This window comes from Suricata suricatta, chromosome 8 (assembly GCF_006229205.1).
Source record: "Suricata suricatta isolate VVHF042 chromosome 8, meerkat_22Aug2017_6uvM2_HiC, whole genome shotgun sequence".
NCBI classification, from domain to species: domain Eukaryota; kingdom Metazoa; phylum Chordata; class Mammalia; order Carnivora; family Herpestidae; genus Suricata; species Suricata suricatta.
In genome coordinates this window covers 50213183-50231471 of record NC_043707.1, presented here as the reverse complement: position 1 = coordinate 50231471, position 18289 = coordinate 50213183, and the positions used below count along the sequence as shown (strand labels likewise).

General features: G+C 44.0%; 1 protein-coding gene across 4 annotated transcripts; it reads left to right on the top strand.

Moving 5' to 3' along the window:
• The first annotated feature begins 10887 nt into the window (after positions 1-10887).
• Positions 10888-15933, top strand: C8H1orf162 (chromosome 8 C1orf162 homolog). 4 transcript variants are annotated; one of them, XM_029949498.1, is made up of 9 exons: positions 10888-10993; positions 11345-11478; positions 11980-12052; positions 12928-13049; positions 13224-13271; positions 14294-14351; positions 14822-14916; positions 15180-15247; positions 15403-15933. In XM_029949498.1, the coding sequence occupies exons 5-9, from the start codon at positions 13235-13237 to the stop codon at positions 15541-15543; spliced, it is 399 nt and encodes a 132-aa protein (XP_029805358.1). In that variant the 5' UTR covers positions 10888-10993; positions 11345-11478; positions 11980-12052; positions 12928-13049; positions 13224-13234; the 3' UTR covers positions 15544-15933. The 4 variants fall into 4 exon arrangements, with proteins under 4 accessions (XP_029805358.1, XP_029805356.1, XP_029805359.1 ...); XM_029949496.1 differs by lacking the exon at positions 11980-12052; XM_029949497.1 differs by lacking the exon at positions 11980-12052 and having other exon boundaries at positions 10901-10993; positions 11331-11478.
• The last annotated feature ends 2356 nt before the right edge of the window (positions 15934-18289 follow it).

Here is an 18289-nt window from a genome sequence, read left to right as displayed (position 1 = left end):
CAATGTGAGTTGCAGCATTCTTGCTTGGAGAGAAACGGAGGTATTGTTACTGTGATTTGGGATAGAGGACAAACTGCTTCAGGGAAGAAGAGAGCTCAGTATAGAGCCATGGAAGAACATCGGGGTTTGAGGAATGGTAGATAAGGAGGATTCTCCCAAAGAAAGGATACCCAGTTATTGGAGGAAAACCTGGAGACAGTAGTATAAAATCAGGACAGTGGAGAGTTAGTTCTGTGTCAGAAGAGCTGCTTTTTCAGGGAGATTAAGAGGTTAGAGTTAATCAGAGTTAATTGCTTGGAAGTCTCTGGTGGCCCATCCTAAAGTAGTTTTGGTGAACAGTAGGGACGGAAGATAGATTGCAGTGGTGGTAAAGGATTGAAAGGCAGTGAGGAAACAGACCTATGCAGAATAATTTCCAGAACACTACTCACCCTCACTTGTATTGTCTACGTGCCCGTTGGATATGTTAAAGGCATCTCAAACTGAAGTCAGAATTAGATCTCAGTCTCTACCCACAGCCCGCCCTTCCCTAAGACTTCTCTCAGATAATGACACTACCATTCACCCACGTTGCTCAGCCCCAAACTAGGAGTCAACCTTAGTCCCTCTCACTTTTCCCTATCCAATCCATCAGCAAGTCTTGTTACCTCTACTCTCAGAGCTCACAGATCTGGTCCCTCCTACCACTGCCTAATCCAAGCTACCACTTTGGCTATGACACTTTGGGCCACTACAGTTCTCTGTTGCCACATTAGCACCTCTTTTAACAAGCCTCTGGAGCCAAAGTGAGCTTTTTTGTTTGAGCAAAAGAAATAGATTACAGTGTCAGAAAAGGATACTGTTGTTGTTAGATTCTATTACTTTTGTTGTAAATGTTACAATGACCATAAAAAATTTATTATCAATGATAATAATAATCTGAAGACCATTCCAATCAAGTCAATCACTCTCATTCAGTGGTTATTCTTAGCAACACTCATGGTGAGATAACCAGAAATGTTTCCTGATGTGGTTAAATATAAGGTAGACAATATCACGTGTGATGTGATCTAGCTAAAAATATATAATTTGTATATATCAAGGGCTAAGATATAAATTCTAGTTCCAGGAAATGAAAGAGATAGAGGAACAAGATAAATGACACTAAAGGAAGTAAGGATTGTTTTTAAGGATTGTTTTTCTAAAAATTAGGTCTTGTGTTTTCCCTTAAAATATTTTGATGTTCTCTGTTAAGGTCCTATACCTCTTCTATCCTTTATTAGTATTATAAAATGTACCTTGCTTGAATTTTCTCTTTGTTTTTGAAGTAAGAAACAAAATTAAGGGGCGCCTGGGTGCCTTAGTCGGTTAAGCCTCCAACTTTGGCTCAGGTCAGATCTCACATTCGTGGGTTCGAGCCCTGCATCAGGCTCTGTGCTGACAGCTAGCTCAGAGCCTGGAGCCTGCTTCCTGTTCTGTGTCTCCTTCTCTCTCTGCCCCTTCCCCTCTCATGCTCTGTCTCTCTTTGTATCAAAAATAAATTTTAAAAAAAATTTTTAAAAATTTTAAGAAATAAAATTAAGATGTAGATTCCTGGAGCTTTGTTTTGGCATTCAAATGCAATTAAAATGCAAAATCTTTAACATTTGCTTCCAATAGTGGTAGATAAGGTAATTCAGATCAACTGACTGAAGAAATTTTTAACATCTGAGTGAAATATAAAACAATCTTTAGAGTACAAAAGCATCACAAGATAACAAGAAATCATCAGGCCAAGAACTGAGAGACGGTGGAAATTCAGAGAGGTGAGTTTAGCACTCGGGACCGCTTCTACCCTGGGAGCATTTGCTGATCTGGAGAGATGGCCAAGAGACTAAGCTATGTGTCTGATGGCTTCACAGGCTGGAGGAATGACAGATGGAGCCAAGGACCCATCGAGGATGAAGACATCACCATGGTCCACCACCAGCACACACCGTGCACGCAGTCAGCTGCGCTCAGAGGAAAGGTGAAGACCGGAGACACCAGTCCTTCCACCTGACAGCACCCAGCTGTGAGCGGTCCACTCAGTGAACTCAGCCCTGAACTTGAATTAAGGTGATCCTAGATTGCTGGTGACCCCAGGTCTCTGGCCAAAAAATCCCAAGAAACGTTGTTTGGAGGAAGAAAACATGATCCTAGAATGATTTTTCAAATCCAATTTTATAGGAAGAGATAATCAGATGATTAGGAGGTAAGATACTATAAGCATGGATAAATAAGCCATAAGCTAATTATGCTTATTATATTGAAGGAGATAAAAGTGAAGCTTGAAAACATTGACAGAGGGGTGCTTGGCTGGCTCAGTCAGTAGAACATCTGACTCTTGATCTCAGGGTTGTGAGCTCAAGTCCCACATTGGGTGTGGAGCCTACTTAAAAAAATGTGGACAGAGAACAAGAAACTCTTTTAAAAGGAACAGAAGGTTTGAAAAATATAAATTCCGGAACTGAAAAAAAATATATAGGAATTGGCTCAGTTGGCCATTAAAAAATTTTTTTTAATATTTTTTATTTATTTTTGAGAGACAGAGACAACATGAGCAGGGGAGGGTTAGCAAGAGAGGGAGACACAGAATCCAAAGACAGGCTCCAGGCTCTGAGCTGTCAGCACAGAGCCCGATGTGGGGCTAGAACCCACGAACTGTGAGATCATGACCTGAGCCGAAGCCAGACGCTTAACCAACTGAGCCACCCACCCAGGAGCCCCCTCAGTTGGCCATTTTGAATAGCAGCTTAGAAAGGAGCAATTATGGAACTGGAAATACCATAGAAGAGAATATCCACAATGAAGAAGAGAGACAAAAAGACAAAAAATACAAAAGGGAGAGTAAGAGGTAAGATACAATAAGGTCTAAATATGTAGTTGGAGTCCCAAAAGAAAATAAGAGAAGGTGAGGCAGAAGGAATATTTAAAGAGCTTATGGCCAGAAGATCATGAAAGGAAGGGATCAATGTGTGGGGAGACAATACCTAACTAGAATTCTATAGCAGCAAAAATATCTTTTAAGAATGAAGGAGAAATAGACTTTGAGACAACTAAAAATGAGTTAGCAACCAGTAGTACTTCATTAAAAGACTAAAGCTCTTCTTCTTAAGGAAAACAATCCCATAGAAAATGCCAGAAACACAAGGGAAAAGGAAGAAAAACATAGCTGTTAAATATGTGAGTAAACCTAAATGAATATTGTAAGTATAACTATAAAGTCTTGGGAGACTAAAAATATTTTATATAGAAATAGACAAATTCAGGGGCTCCTCGGTGGCTCAGTTGTTTGAACATCCCATTTTTGATTTAGGCTCAGGTCATGATCTCACAGTGGTGAGATTGAGCCCTGCGTCAGGCTCCTCAGTGGGTGTGAAGCCTGTAAGATTTAATAGATGGAGGCAGAGGCCAGAGGAAAGAGAGAGACCACGTTATGGAGCCAAGAAAGCCTTTATTGGAGTCTGCAATTCCCGGGCGAGGTTCCGTGACTCTGGAGCGGGGAGTCAGGGAAGTCGCCCCCGGTATGGGAGAGCAAGGTGTTTTATGGGTGCAAAAGTTCCGGGTTTGACCTCAGGTGGGCAGATAGCCAAGTAGGGGCATCTTTGGACGGTGGCAGGATAGGATTGGCTGTTTGCTTTGGTGGGGGATGCTGGAATTCCAGTGGTGAGACTTTCCTGTTTGAGACATTCCAGATCGGAGAGTGCGGGTCGTCGGTCCCTGGTGGTGCCTAGAACTATTCTCTGACCCGCAATAAAATGGCCACTTGGTCGCCTTTCTAAAATAACTCTTACAAAGCCTGCTTGAGATTTTCTCCCTTCCTCTGCTTCTGCCCCTCTACCCACTTATGTGCATGCTCTCTCTCTCTCTCTCTCTCTCTCAAAAAAAAAAAAAGATACATATATATAGAGAGAGACACACACACACATTCATAATTACATCAGTAACTAAAGAATTAGGAAGCAGTTAGGATATAGAGCTTGAAAAAACACAAACTGGACTTAATAGAGGCATAGAACATCACTCCCAATAACCACAGGATATGCAGCTTTTCCCACGCACATAGGAAACAGTATACAAGACCTGACCATATAATATGTGCAATGCGTGTCTCAACAGATTTTATCTTTTTTTTTTTATTGCTTTTTATTTATTTTTGAGAGACAGAGAGAGACAGCTGGAGCAGGGGAGGGTCAGAGAGAGAGGGAGATACAGAATCTGAAACAGGCTCCAGGCTCTGAGCTAGCTGTCAGCACAGAGCCCGACGCGGGGCACGAACCCACGGACCGTGAGATCTGACCTGAGCTGAAGCCGGATGCTTAACCGACTGAGCCACCCAGGCGCCTCTCAACAGATTTTAAAGGATCGAAATCATGCACAACATTTTTGCTGATCATAGAAAAATTATGCTTCAAAGTTGTTAACAAAAAGATAAGGAGATCCACATATATTTTGAAATTAAGAAATAATTTCGAAATAATCCATGCATCAAAGAAGAATTCAGAAAGGAAATTAAAAAGTATTGTAAAATGAACAATAGACAATCTAGAACCACAAGGAGTGCAAAATCTGGTCCAAAACTTGCTGAAGTTGGATTTGTGGTTAGAGAATCCTCAAAGAAGTTTCGTTTTAGTTTTTCTCTTTCCCTTCCTCTTGCCCAGAGGCAAGATTGGAATAAGCTAGTGTGATAGCCAGGATTCTACACTGCCCCATGGCATCTGGCCCCTGGTGTTACCCTCAGTAAAGTCCCCTCCCCCGAGCACGAATGGAATCTGTGACTTGGTTCTAATCAGTACAATCTAGCAAAGGTGGTGGGTGCACTCCCTTGATTGTGTTACCTGAGGTGACCAAAGGTGAGGAGAAGTCATTCCCACTGCTATATGACTCTGTGTAAGACCATCCAACAGCCTGCTGGCCTTAAAGAAGCAGGAGAGTTGTGTTCTGAACTGCCTGTGACCAGGGCCTCCAGCAGGGAGCTGCAGGCAGCTTTCTAGGACCCGGAGGGCAGACTCCAACAGCCAGCCAGGAAGAAGCTGGGGCCCTCGCTCATACAGCCAAAAGGAAAGGAATTCATCCAACAAAGGGAGTTTGGAAGTGGATCATCCCCCAGCCAAGCCTCTGATGAAACCGAGACTATAGCCAATACTTGATGTGCATGCCGGTGAGAGCCTGAAGCAGAGAACCCTGTTAAACCGTACCTAAGCCTGTAGCCCACAGGTACTGTGAGACAGTAAGTGTGCGCTCCCTTCAGCCTCTAAATGCATGACCATTGGTTGTGCTGCTGTTGAAAGCTAGGACAAGAATCCCTACCATTTCCGTCTGTGGCAGGAGTCTTTTCCTAATCTACCTACCGTGGGTCCCTGCAGAGGGCCTGATACAAATTCCCAGCTTTGTGCAGGCTTTAGACTTGGTGTCCCCATCTCATGTACATGGCCTTTCGACCCTAGGTCTGGCTCGACAAAGATCACCTGCTATTCCCCAAGCAAACACCAGCTCCAGCCCTCACCTGAGGTGCTTCCTTTCTACCTTTGAGGATTTCCATCACCTAGTTCAGCCACCCATTTTAATTTAAACAAATTTTTTTAAGTTTTTTATTTATTTTTTGAGAGACAGAGACAGCGCGAGCAGGGGAGGGTCAGAGAGAGAGGGAGACACAGAATCCAAAGCAGGCTCTAGGCTCCGAGCTAACTGTCAGCACAGAGCCCAATGTGGGGCTCGAACCCACAAATGTGAAATCATGATCAGAGCTGAAGTCAGAGACTCAGCCGACTGAGCCACCCAGCCATGAATTTTTATATGATGGTGTTTAAAATGTTTTATCCAGCATTTATTGGTGTTAACAAGAGGATCCCTTTTTTTTTTAATGCATATTTATTTTTGAGAGAGACACACACAGAGCATGAGCCGGGGACAGTCAGAGAGAGAGAGAGAGAGAGACAGAATTCTAAGCAGCTCCAGTCTCTGAGCTGTCAGCCCAGAGCCTGATGCGGGTCTGAAACCCACAAACTGTGAGGTCATGACCTGAGTTGAAGTCAGCCACTTAACCTACTGAGCCACCCAGGCGCCCCTAGGAGGATCTCTTTAAAGATCCAATCTGTTCTATGTTTTGGGATTTCTGTTCAACTCTGCAACCCACTGAAGTCTTCTTCCCCACCACTGCCCACCCTAAGCTATGTTCACAGAAAAGATGATGATCTCTTAATTTCCTAATCTGATTTACTCTTTCCAGCCCTCACGTTACTGGACCTCCCTCTCAACAGCATCTGGCACTGTTGGCCACAGTTTTCCTGTCTTCCTTCCTTTCCTCCCTGGCTTTTTAATAGCACATGTGAGATAAGAACTATCCCCAAATCTCCATAGTGTCAATGTGGAAAAGCTTATTTTTGCTCGTAAGGAATCTACCGCAGGTCCAAGTGACCCTCCCGAGAAACTGTCCTCCATATGACGACACAGTGATCCAGCGTTAGAGCCTTCAATCTTCCCTTCTCACTGCAAAACTTCCGTGATCACCCTGCAGGAGAAGGGGTCAGGGAGGTCTTACTTCAGCAAGTAAATGCTTCAACTAGAAGGGAACGCATCACTTTCATTCATTATCTGTTGGCCAGAACTAGTCACATGGTACCACCCAACCACAGGTGAGGCTCTGGGCCAGAAAGAGAGGAGAACCAGCTGTGGGTGACAACTCTACTGTCCATGACACAAATCTGGATCTCTTTCATGAGCTCCAGCCCTGTGCCTCCAACTACCCCCTGTTCCATGGGCACCCAAAAGTCAACTTGTCCAAGAGTAATGCATTATTTACCCAATCCCACACCCCTTTCTTCTATATTTGCACTATTAATCAGTGATACATACAGAAACCTGGGAGTAACCTGAGCTCCTCTCTCATAGCTTCCTCTCACAACTAATAAATAACTAGATCCATTACCTCACTCTGCCCTATCCTTCTTTCCTGTGCTCATTTCCTCTGGCCAGAGCTCTGCAGTGGCAAAGGACTTGCCCCCACTGCCTGGCCCCCAATCAGTCCCTCCTATGCTCTGTTGCCTACACCTAAATGTGACCATGTCACTCCCCTTCAGCAGTCTCTCCATTTCCTCTAAGGTAAGGTTTGTGTAGGGTCCTCCATCACCTGGTCGTGCCCTTCCTCTCCAGCCTTTCCTCTTCTGTTCCCCATCCCCGCCTGACCCTCAATTCCCCACTGCACCAGCCATAAAACACTTGCATTTCCTGGACCGTAACCAACATGACAAAGCATGCGTTTACTCATGCAGTCCCTCTACCTGGAACACGCTTCCTTCCTCTGCCTGCCTAGAAAATGTGATTCATCTTTCAAGACGCAACTCCTACATCATCTCCTCTACGATGCTTCTGGTGACACTCACTTTTCTTCCTTATTTTGTAAGCTGAGCCTTTTCTCTGTTGGGTCTCCCTCCATCCTGTGCAGATGTCAGCATAGCATCTACAATGTTTCATTATGCTATTGACTCCAGAACTTGGCAGTGCATTTGGGTCATAGTAGGCACTCGCTCGGTCCATGTGTAATTAATTAAATCATCACTCTACGTCTCAGGGCGCCTGGGTATCTCAACATCCACTTCGGCTCTGGGCTGACAGGGTGGAGCCTGCTTCGAATCCTCTGTTTCCCTCTCTTTCTGCACCTCCCCCACTTACTCTCAAAAATTAAATAAATTAAATAAATAAATAAATAAATAAATAAAATCATTACTTTCAGTCTTGAGGTACTGCTGTTTCCCTTTCTGGTTCTTCTTCCTCAGTCAGCCTTTTGGTAACAACTTTGGTCACAGTCTGGCTTTGCTCTTCCTTGTTTTTGCTACCCCCACCCCCCGGATGTCTCTCAAATTCACTTACGTCTCTTCATTTTTCTACCACTATCACCCTAGCCTGAGTTACTGTTATCCATCCCTCAGCCGGGTCACTGTGGTGATCTCCCAGCCTCTCCTGTCGTTCCCACTGTCTTCCAGTTTGCTCCTCTCCCCCAGATTCAGTGATTGAGAATGCAAGTCGGATCACGTCACCCTCGCTTTTATTATATACCTCTAGTGTAGATCAACCCACTTCTCTTCACTAAAAACAAAAGCTCTGAGGGAACTGGCCCCTTCTGCCTCTTCAGCTTCCCCCCACCATGCTCCACGCCCCCCACCACCACCCAGAGTCACAGGCTTCTTTGCTTTCCTCTGTTGTCATGCCTGCCTTTTTTTCCTTTTTCAACTTCCTACCCTCCTTTCTGGCAAAGAGCTTTTGAATTTTAACATTCTGCTCCCTCTGATTGTTTGCCTCATCTTGGCCTAGTGGAACCCCAACTCACACTAAGAGTTTTGGTTGCTTTGCTTCCAGGAAGCCTTCCCTGATTGCCTGTGTATAGGCATATGGAGCAGGGATCCTGCACCTTCACAGGATTATTACAATTTCTCATTTCCTTGTGTGGTATAGGCCTCCTTTACTAGGCTGAAGGTTCTACAAAGCATGAAAAAGCTGTTCTGGGCTCACCATTATGTCCTCAGGATGTAAGTTCATGGCACACAGTAAACGTTCAACAAATGATTTTGGAGCAAATGACAAAATGAATTCTCTCAGCCCCTGAGACATAAAAACTTGACGTGATTACTGACCCATCCTGCTCATTTTGTTCCCTGTACCCAGGTCCCAACTTTTACAAGTCCAGTCTCCTTATACCTGGAAGGTGGGCTCCCCCCCATTCCCAATGCTCATGCCTCTATTAAATACCTAAACTATGCCATAGTCCCCTAGACGATTTCCTTGTCTCTTTCTCTACCCATAATTTATCTTAGTTGAAGTGACACATCGTCCTTAAAGGCCATGTTTATCATAGTACATCCCACGTCAAAAACCTTCACTGGTTCCTTATTAATACTTAAAATATGTGTTTTGCGTGGATTCAAAGACCCCCACAGTCTGGCTCGGGTCTGGGTAATGATTTGCTACTTCGCCCTCCTTCCAAATGCCCCCACTCTGGAACCTTGCTGATATGCCGGAGATTCTTCCCCTGAATTCGAGCACCCGGTCCCAGGCCTGGGCACTCATTACATGCAGTCCCTTTCTTCTGTCTCGTCAGCTCTTCCTTTCTCCAGGCCCATGAGTTGCTCTGCCCTCCGCTTGAAACCCTCTTCCTCAGGCTCTCTGGGGGGCCAGCTCTTTCCCGCCCTCTGGTGTCAGTGCCTGCTCCTTGGACAGACCATCCCGGGTCATCCATTTCATCTAAGGACATCCTCCGTCCTTTCCCCTCTAGCATGGCCCTCTGCTCCTTTTCTCCATGGCCCCAACACGACCTGTAATCAGGCTTGTTTTCTTACCATCTCTTTTCTCAATTAGAGAAAACCCCACGCCAAGGGGTTTTCTGCCCTGTTCTCTGAAATACCCACCGCACCCAGTTCACTATTTTTTTAGTGATTATATGTATTAATATTTTATATATTTTTCCAAATTTTCAAATATTTATTGTTTTCAAATACTATACCAAAAAAAAAATATTGTGCATTTCTTGATTAATGATCCAGAGATAGGAATTCCAAATTAAAGGTGTTTTGGGGGGCGCCTGGGTGGCTCAGTCAGCTGTGCATCTGACTTTGGCCCAGGTCATGATCTTACAGTTTGTGGGTTTGAGCCCCGCATCGGGCTCTGTGCTGACAGCTAGCTCAGAGCCTGGAGCCTGCTTCAGATTCTGTCTCCGTCTCTCTCTGCCCCTCCCCCGCTCACTCTCTGTCTTTCAAAATACAGACATAAATAAAAATTTAAAAAAATAGTTTGAGTTACTAAGAGACTAATCCACTGAATTCTCTCTTGCTTTGATAGTTTTAGCCTTATAAGCATGAGAATTCTTGCTGTATTTTTCATAAGCTCCATAAATTGAGGACATTCTTTTGTTCAAAAAGTACATAAAAATAATAATTTCAGGCATTGTTTTCTTTTTTCACACTTTTTGAACCTTTAGTTTTCACTCTGAAGATGCTGTTTTCTTATAATATCAAACACAAAACACGACAGAGTGACCCAGACCTCTGTGGTGTTCTTAGAAATTACCATGCTCCAAATTTCTTAAATATCTGTGAATTCCTATAGTAAATCTTTCACAAATTTCATTTTGGATAATATTTCTAGATCCCTATGTTTATTTTTCTTAATCCTCCCTCTACATTTTACTACCCCTTTTAAGAGGCAGAGTACTTTATTAACATTATGTTATGAATAAATGTTTATGAAGCAATGATTCGTGGGGTGCCTGGGTGGCTCAGTCGGTTAAGCATCTGACGCTTGGTTTCACCTCAGGTCATGGTCTCATGTTTCGTGAGTCGGAGGCCCACGGCTGGCTCCCAGCAGATAGTGCAGAGCCTGCTTTCTGCCCCTCCCCGCTTGTGCTCTCTCTCTCTCTCTCTCTCTTAAAATAAATAAATGAACTTTAGAAAAAAAAATAAATGACTCGTCTTCCCTTTGAAGGGAATACCTTCATACTTGTTAACACACTTCCTGACTCACGTGTGCCCCGCTAGCCCCTCACTCTGACAGCGCGCTCCCTGCGGTCTCCTTATCGACTTCATCTTCCTGGTTAGAACAAATGAGATTTTAAGATGCTTGGTGTCAAAGATATCATCCTGGTGTGACCTCCACCTTATCTAGCACGGTGGTTAAATACTTAATAAACACTTAATTAGAAATAAACTTGTCTTAACCCTCTACATTCTAGTGTTCATGTGTCAAAAGATACAAAAGAAGCTGTTTATAGGATTGAAAAATAGATGGTGTTATAAAAAATAATTTAAAAAATATATAAATAGTGTTGGCCTCAAAGAGGAAGTGTGCTTTCAAGTTCGGAGATGATCTTTGCGACATACAGCTTGACGGTGGCAATAGCAGTGATCATTTCGTCATTTCTGAAAAATAGTACTAAGTCACGGAAGCAAGTAAAAAGTTCAGTCTTATACGATTGGCGTCTTATGACCGGACTTTTTCTTAGAAGGTAATGCATTTACTCCATGCTTTTAATCTACATGAAATAATGATTCACCTAAAGAAAATGTCGCTAATTTTTAGTGGTTGCTCTTTTTTATTTTTCTGTTTAATTTTATTTGGTGGGAAGAAGGTTGTATGTTGAGTGGCTGCATTTAGTTTGTAGATTTTGTGGCCATCTACTTCCCCCCCCTGCAAAATGTGGAGAAGTAGATATCTTGCTGTTTCTATTTTAAATTATGCTCTGTCAAATGATTGGAGTGTTGTTTTCAAATGGAAATGTGTTTCCTGTGTTTCTTGGCTTGGATCTGTAAGTAGTTACTTTCCTGCAGTGCTGTGTGTGACAGGTTGTGTCTTTCAGGGTGCGGTGGCCCAAAATATTTTAAAGGTGGCTCCAGTGACATTTCTTTGGAATGGTGGCAAATTCAGAGCCATTCCTGTGAAGGTTAAGATTTACAGAATTCTACGATCCTCTCGTCTCTCACCTCCCCAGGGGTAAGTTCAGTATAAATTCCTAGGGGATCAGATCTTTTCAGTGCAGACACATATTTCAGTATTTCAAAAATACTCTCTACTGGGGCCCCTGGGTGGCTCAGTCGGTTGAGAGTCTGGCTTCGGCTCAGGTCATGATCTCGGCTCAGGTCATGATCTCGCAGCTCATGTGTTCAAGCCCCATGTCGGGCTCCCTGCTGACAGCTAGCTCAGAGCCTGGAGCCTGTCTTCAGATTCTGTATCTCCCTCTCTCTCTGACCCTCCCCTGCTCATGCTGTCTCTGTCTGTCTCTCAAAAATGAATAAAACATTAAAAAAAATACTCTGTACTAAATATTTTATGGTGCTCTACAAAGAGCACTGTTGACTTTAAAATTAGAATAGGAGCAAAGAGTGCTAGAAAAATTGTTACATGGAAGATTTTGCTGCGGGTGGTGGGCTCCCTATTTCTCGTGTCTCAGTGTTCTCACCAGATTTCCCTGTTGGCCCTTTTGTACTATCCCAGGTTATGTGATTTGGTCAATTTCGTGAGGCACTTCATGTTGTTGCTGCTGTTGTAACTGGTACATGGTGATGAGGTATCCTTCTTCCGACCCTCCCCATGTTCAAGGACTTGGAAATTAATTCACTTTTGAAAGCTGAACGATTAAACACAAATAATTGATGACATTTGTGGTCTAAATAAATTATCTTAAAATACAGCAGGGAAGAGCAGAGCCCAAAATTCTTATCAGGGCGTGCCTAAATATGAAGTAGAATTGTGGTCTCCTAAAATTGTTTTATTATTTTATTTAAATAAAAGTGGAAACCATGTTTATCAATGAAGGAACTAGTTAAGCACACTATAGGACGTAGTTGTAACACAAAAACCTATCACCACTAAAAATGCTTCTAGAAAGTTCTGAGTGGCATGGGAGGAATACTTATGACTAAAAAAACTCAGTAAAAACAACAAAAGATATGAAAAAGGCTCGCCCAGCTTTTAGGAAATGCATGGGAATGTAACTACAGAGAAACCCACTAAAATATTAATAATAATTGGTAGTGGGATTTGGGGTTAGTTTACTCTGCTGTTTTTAGGTATTTTATCTTTTTAGTACAAATAAATAAAAGCAAAAATACAGAGAGTTTCACATAACAAGTAGAACTATAGCCTAGATAAGGACACTGACATTCTTGAAAAGAAAATATGTGGACAGAATAAAAGTTCTGATACAGCCTAGAGGAAGGATCTTGAAGAGAAAATGGGTCACAGCTTATCCAGCACCTCCAAGAGGAGTGAGGCAAATCCATTAGACCTATATGATGTTCAATCTTAAAGTCATCCATTCATCTTCTCCCATACTTAGTTCAAGTCAATGTTTACCAAGAAAAACTGTGGTTTCAACTGGCTTTCTCATCTGTTCTGACAGAACGCACTGGTGACACTAACATGTTTCTTATGTCATTTCAGTTTATACATCAGTCTCCTGTGAGTTAACTTGTTGTGAGTCGGTTCTGGACCAATCCGTCTATTCCTGGCGCCCTGCTAAGATCACATTTCCCGACGAGCACAGCTGAGCACTGGGTGCTGAGGTGTGGTAACCAGACCACGTGAAGTCTGTGACCCCTGACTCGCTAGAACACCCACCGTGACCTGCCGCGCTCTCATCCTTACCGCCCTGATAGTAAAATCGCACTCTCAGAGTTTGCCCTTTTGCGGCCTTTCCTTTCAGGACTTTCTAAAAGGAACGTTTTGTTTATTCTCAGGGAAAGACGGCATGGGAGGAGGTCATTCCGCACCCCAATGCGACAACAGTAAGTCCAGGGCAGAAGCCGTTATCTGCCCCACTGCTGAGTTAACAAGGACTGGAATAACGGGTAACGGTACTGAAGAGCTGTGGTGGGACATCACGTTGGAGTCTGCAGTTGGAAGAATCCATTTTTACCTTGATACAGACTCTGATGCCAGGACGAGACAAAAAGGGAACCAGAGACAACAATCTGATCCTCTCAATTTGAGTCAAGTGTGTCTCTGCGCTCAGTGCGAGACCAGCTGGCTGGCTTGAGGCTCTACACTTCCCTTCCCGGACTGGCCCCCTGTTCACGGTGCAGGCATTCCTGCCCTGTCGCTGCCTTTGGCCAGCCACGGTTAACAGCTGCCCTGCAAACAAAGGAACAAACTAAAATAGGTAGCAGTTTACAAGGCCAAGTTCCCCCAAACATTGGGAAATGCTAGTTCTGCGTTTCGCTTTTGGTTCTCTACTCTCTGGCCTTGAGATTTTGGGCTAAAGTCCCAGGGAGCATATCTCCCTAGAGGGCCTATTAAATCTTTAAGGGAGTAACAGGAGATGTTTGTTTGTTTGTTTGTTTGTTTGTTTGTCAAAGGGGCACACTGGGCTGCAAAAACACGAGGCTCCTCTTTCGTTGGCTTAGCTGATTGTTTTTTTTGAGTTCCAACTCTAATTATTACATGCAAGGATCCAGGATCTAGGAAATACGGTTCTCTCCTCTTTTTTTAATGTCTACTTATTTTGTGGGAAACAGAGAGAGAACATGAGCAGGGAACGGGAAGAGAGAGAGGGAGACAGAGAATCCCAAGCAGGCTTTGCACTTAGCCTGACGCGGGGCTCGGACTCTTGAACCGTGAGATGAAACCAAGAATCGGACACTTCACGGACTGGGCTGCTCAGGCACCCCTCTCCTTTTGCAGAGTGCGCCCCCCCCCATCATTTATCTCCACGGGTTGCTTGGGTAGGGTGGGGCACCTGGGGACACTTAAGCTGGAAAGATTCATGAGACGAGACAGGTGCACTAACCCCCTTCCTGTTCTCTCACAGACGGACAAAGCGACACAGCCACTCCAACACCTACGCCCTACTTCTGGGAGCGCACCAAGTAAGTGCTCCACCCGTTTCATCTCGTACCCCATGGCCCAGAATTTTGTGTTGGCAGCTTAGGAGGGTGACTTAGGAGGGACTCAGGAGGGTGGCCTGGGGAAAAGGGACCAGAAACAGTTGAAGAACTGAATGAGTTTTTTATCTTCAGAGTGTGTGTCTTAACCCAAGGTTCCCCAGGGAGGGGAGACGCCTCAAGAAACCCATGAACCCCCTGCTGTGCAGGGGCACTTATGAAGATTTGGTGCGGGGGGAGCCCACAGTTTTCATTGAGGCCTCAAATTGTTCTGGAACCGAAAAGCAAAAAGCTGAAAGGCAGTGGGTAAGAGTGAAAGTCACCCAACTAACATGAGAGCTATTCCAGAGACTTCCACACAGGTGGGAAAGATGACCCCTCTGGCCTTCTGCAAAGGCCTTCAGACAGTCCCATGGTTCATCCCCCTGCCACCACCCCTTTCTCTGCCCAAACAGCATACAGTATTTGCTCCTGGCCTTTTTTGCTGGGGTCGCACTGACGCTGCTCCTGTTGGCCTTTATCTTCTTCATCGTATGGAGCTACAGGAAATGTAAGTGGTCTCTGAGAGACCAGACTGCTCCTTTTGCTCAGCCATTGAGAACAGAATTAGCTCTGAGGGGGAGTAAATCCCAGGGAGCTCACCCTGTCTGCAGACTGAAGACCCGGACCCCCAATCTCCTCCCCCTGTCCTCCCCCCCCCACTTTTCTCACCTGCAACACCTCCCCTTGGCCCCAGCCTGCAGGGAAAGCCTTCCCATTCCTCCAGGCCCCATTGCTGACACTTGTCGCTCTCTCTCCTGGCACCTGTGGCAGGTCACTCTAGTCCCTGGGCCTTGGATCCTCCCTTAGATCCTCACTCCAGCCAGGATCCTCAGGCCAAGGTAAGATGACCACACTGTTTCCAGGCAAGTGCATCTTTGGAGGGTTCTCCTGATCTCTTTGGTTGTCTGTGACCACAGCTTCAAACTAGCTTCTGAAGAGATACCTTCCTCCAACTTGAACTCACTCATGCCTCCTCCCCCTCCTTCCTCCACAGCTTTCATCCCCGGAGGAAGCACTCACCTATGCCAGCATGACTTTCAATGCCTCAGAAGGAAAGAGCCATCACGTGACTGAGAAGGTCATCTACTCTCAGATCAAAGTGACAAACTCACCGGACCTTCCCAGTGAGGCTTGACACCAGTCTCTCTCATCTCGGCTCCCTCTTTATACGTCACTTTCCCTTTGGACAAATTGGGGACCACAGCCTGGCCAAGCTACAGTTGAGAGTCATTTTGGGTGTGATCTGGCAATGTTAGAAGCATCCAGCATGTTTGAAGACCAAGGGCCCATCCTCCCATTGGCCTGAGAAAAGATTGCTGGCCCTGCCGCGTGGACTGGCAGCCTGACGGCCCCTCGAGGGCTGAGACTGCCTCCTTTGTCCCCTTCTGAAGCCTGTGGTAGGACGGAGCTCAGGGCACAAAGGGTGTTCTGCTCACTCGGTGCCGCTGATCAGTTTGGGTGAAGCTAACCAGCTGGGCGAGTTAGCAAGGATTACAAATAAAGGCAAACCCCCTGCAAAGCTGTCCCCTCCTGCATCCTGTGTTTGTCTGTCCCCATCACCTCCAGAGACACAGAACTCATGCGTAGCCAGAGAGCCTCACAGAGGCAACAGGACTCTAGATCAAGTTCAGGGTTGATTGGGGCACCAGTCTCAAGCTCTGCCCCAACTAGCTGCATCCTTTTGGGTAAGTGTGTTAAACTTTTTTTTTTAAATGTTTGTTTATTTTTGAGAGAGAGAAAGAGCGAGAGCGAGAGCGAGAGGGAGAGCTGGGGAGGGGAAGAGAAAGAAGGAGACACAGAATCTGTAGCAGGCTCCGGGCTCTGAGCTGTCAGCACAGAGCTAGACACCAACCACAAGGTCATGACCCAAGCCGAAGTTGAGCACTTAACTGACTGAGCCACCCAGGCGCCCCAAGTGTGTAAAACTTTTTAAAGCTTTGACTGCTTCATCTTGAAAATAGAATAATACTTACCTCTTAGTGTGAGAATAAGTGAGATGTCATCTACTAGGTACGTCGTACATCCCAGAGTTTTACATAAATGCAAGGTCCCTGTTGTGTAAAGCGCTATTCAAATCACCTCCCTGCCATAGCATGAAAGATGTGCCAAGCAATGTTACATGCGAACTAAAGATTAAATGTTAACTCCCCTAAATCCTAATGTATAATCCCATAGACAATCCCAGTAAAAATCCCAATAAGATTATTTTTCACTCAATGAGGTTACTCCAAAATTCCTGTATAGATAATAAACAAGAAAACAAAACCAGGAAAACCTATATAAAGAAGCAAATAAAATGAGCTGCGAAGGTTAGCCCTAACAGCTAACTAGCAATATTGTTTCATCAAACATGACTGACTATAGCATGTTCATGGTTCATGAATAAACAAATGGGATAGAATAAAAAGACTAGAAAAAGATCAAAATACATGAGGAAAGTGAGAGTATGATGTAGATGGCATATCCAATCATTTGGGAGAAATTGGTTTATTCATAAATGATATTTAGAGAGGTAGGTAACCATATGGATGAAAACAAGATCGGAATCCACACCTTCCTTCTTAAATCAAAATAAATTCCAGATACATCAAAACTTTAACTGTAAAAACATTATTAAAGTACTGGAAGAGGGGCACCTGGGTGGCGTGGTCGGTTGAGTGTCCGACTCTTGATTTCAGCTCAAGACATGATCTCATGGTTCATCAGATTGAACCCTGCGCTGGGCTCCGTGCTGATAGTGCGGAGCCTGCTTACAATTCTCACTCTGCTCCTCCCCTGCTTGCACACAGGTGCGCGCGCTCTCTCTCAAAATAAATAAACACTTTTTAAAAATTAAATTAATAAATAAAAAAATTTTAAGTACTAGAAGAATATAGGAGAATTTTAAAAACAGAATGGTGCATGCCTCACGTGTATGACCTGAAGCCAGTATACCAGAAAAGACTGATTAACTGGACTTACAAAATGCCATTTAAAATGCCAAGCTTGGAAAATATTTGCAAAGCATCTCATAGCCAAAAGGGTAAATTTCTTAATATATTAAGAGCTCCTGTAAGTCAACAGGGAAGAAATCAGCAACTAAGTAGAAAATAAAGGACCAAGAATAGGTCTGGGTTAGTCACAGAAAAGGAAATATAAATGGCTTTTAAACATATGAAGAGATACTCAAGTTTACTCATAATAAAAGAAAGAGTAATTAAAACCACAATTAGATATTTCCCATCAATGAGGTTAGCAACATCCTGAAAGTCTGCTAACAAACAGCTTGGGCAGGACTGTGGGGGACCAAGATACACATACAATTGCTATGGAGGTAATTTGGCAAGAGATAGTGATGTTTTAAAATCTGTTGCTGTGAATTCTTCTCAAAGCTAAAACAAATAATCTTAAAATTGAGACCCCAAATCCACAAAAGACCCTGAATAGCCAAAGTAATATTGAAGAAGAAAACCAAAACGGGAGGTATCACAATCCCAGACTTTAGCCCCTACCACAGAGCTGTCATCATCAAGACAGTATGGTACTGACACGAAAACAGACCAATGGAATAGAATAGAGAGCCCAGAACTGGACCCACAAATGAATGGCTAACTAATCATTGACAAAACAGGAAAGAGTATCCAATGGAAAAAAGTCTCTTTAGCAAATGGTGCTAGGAGAACTGAATAGCAACATGCAGAAGAATGAAACTGGAACCATTTTTTTATACCATACACAAAAATAAACTCCAAATGGATGAAGATCTGAACGTGAGATAAGAAACCATTAAAACCCTAGAGGAGAAAGCAAGAAACAACTGTTTTGACCTCAGCCACAGCAATTTCTTACTTGACACATCCCCAAAGGCAAGGGAATTAAAAGCAAAAATGAACTATTGTGAT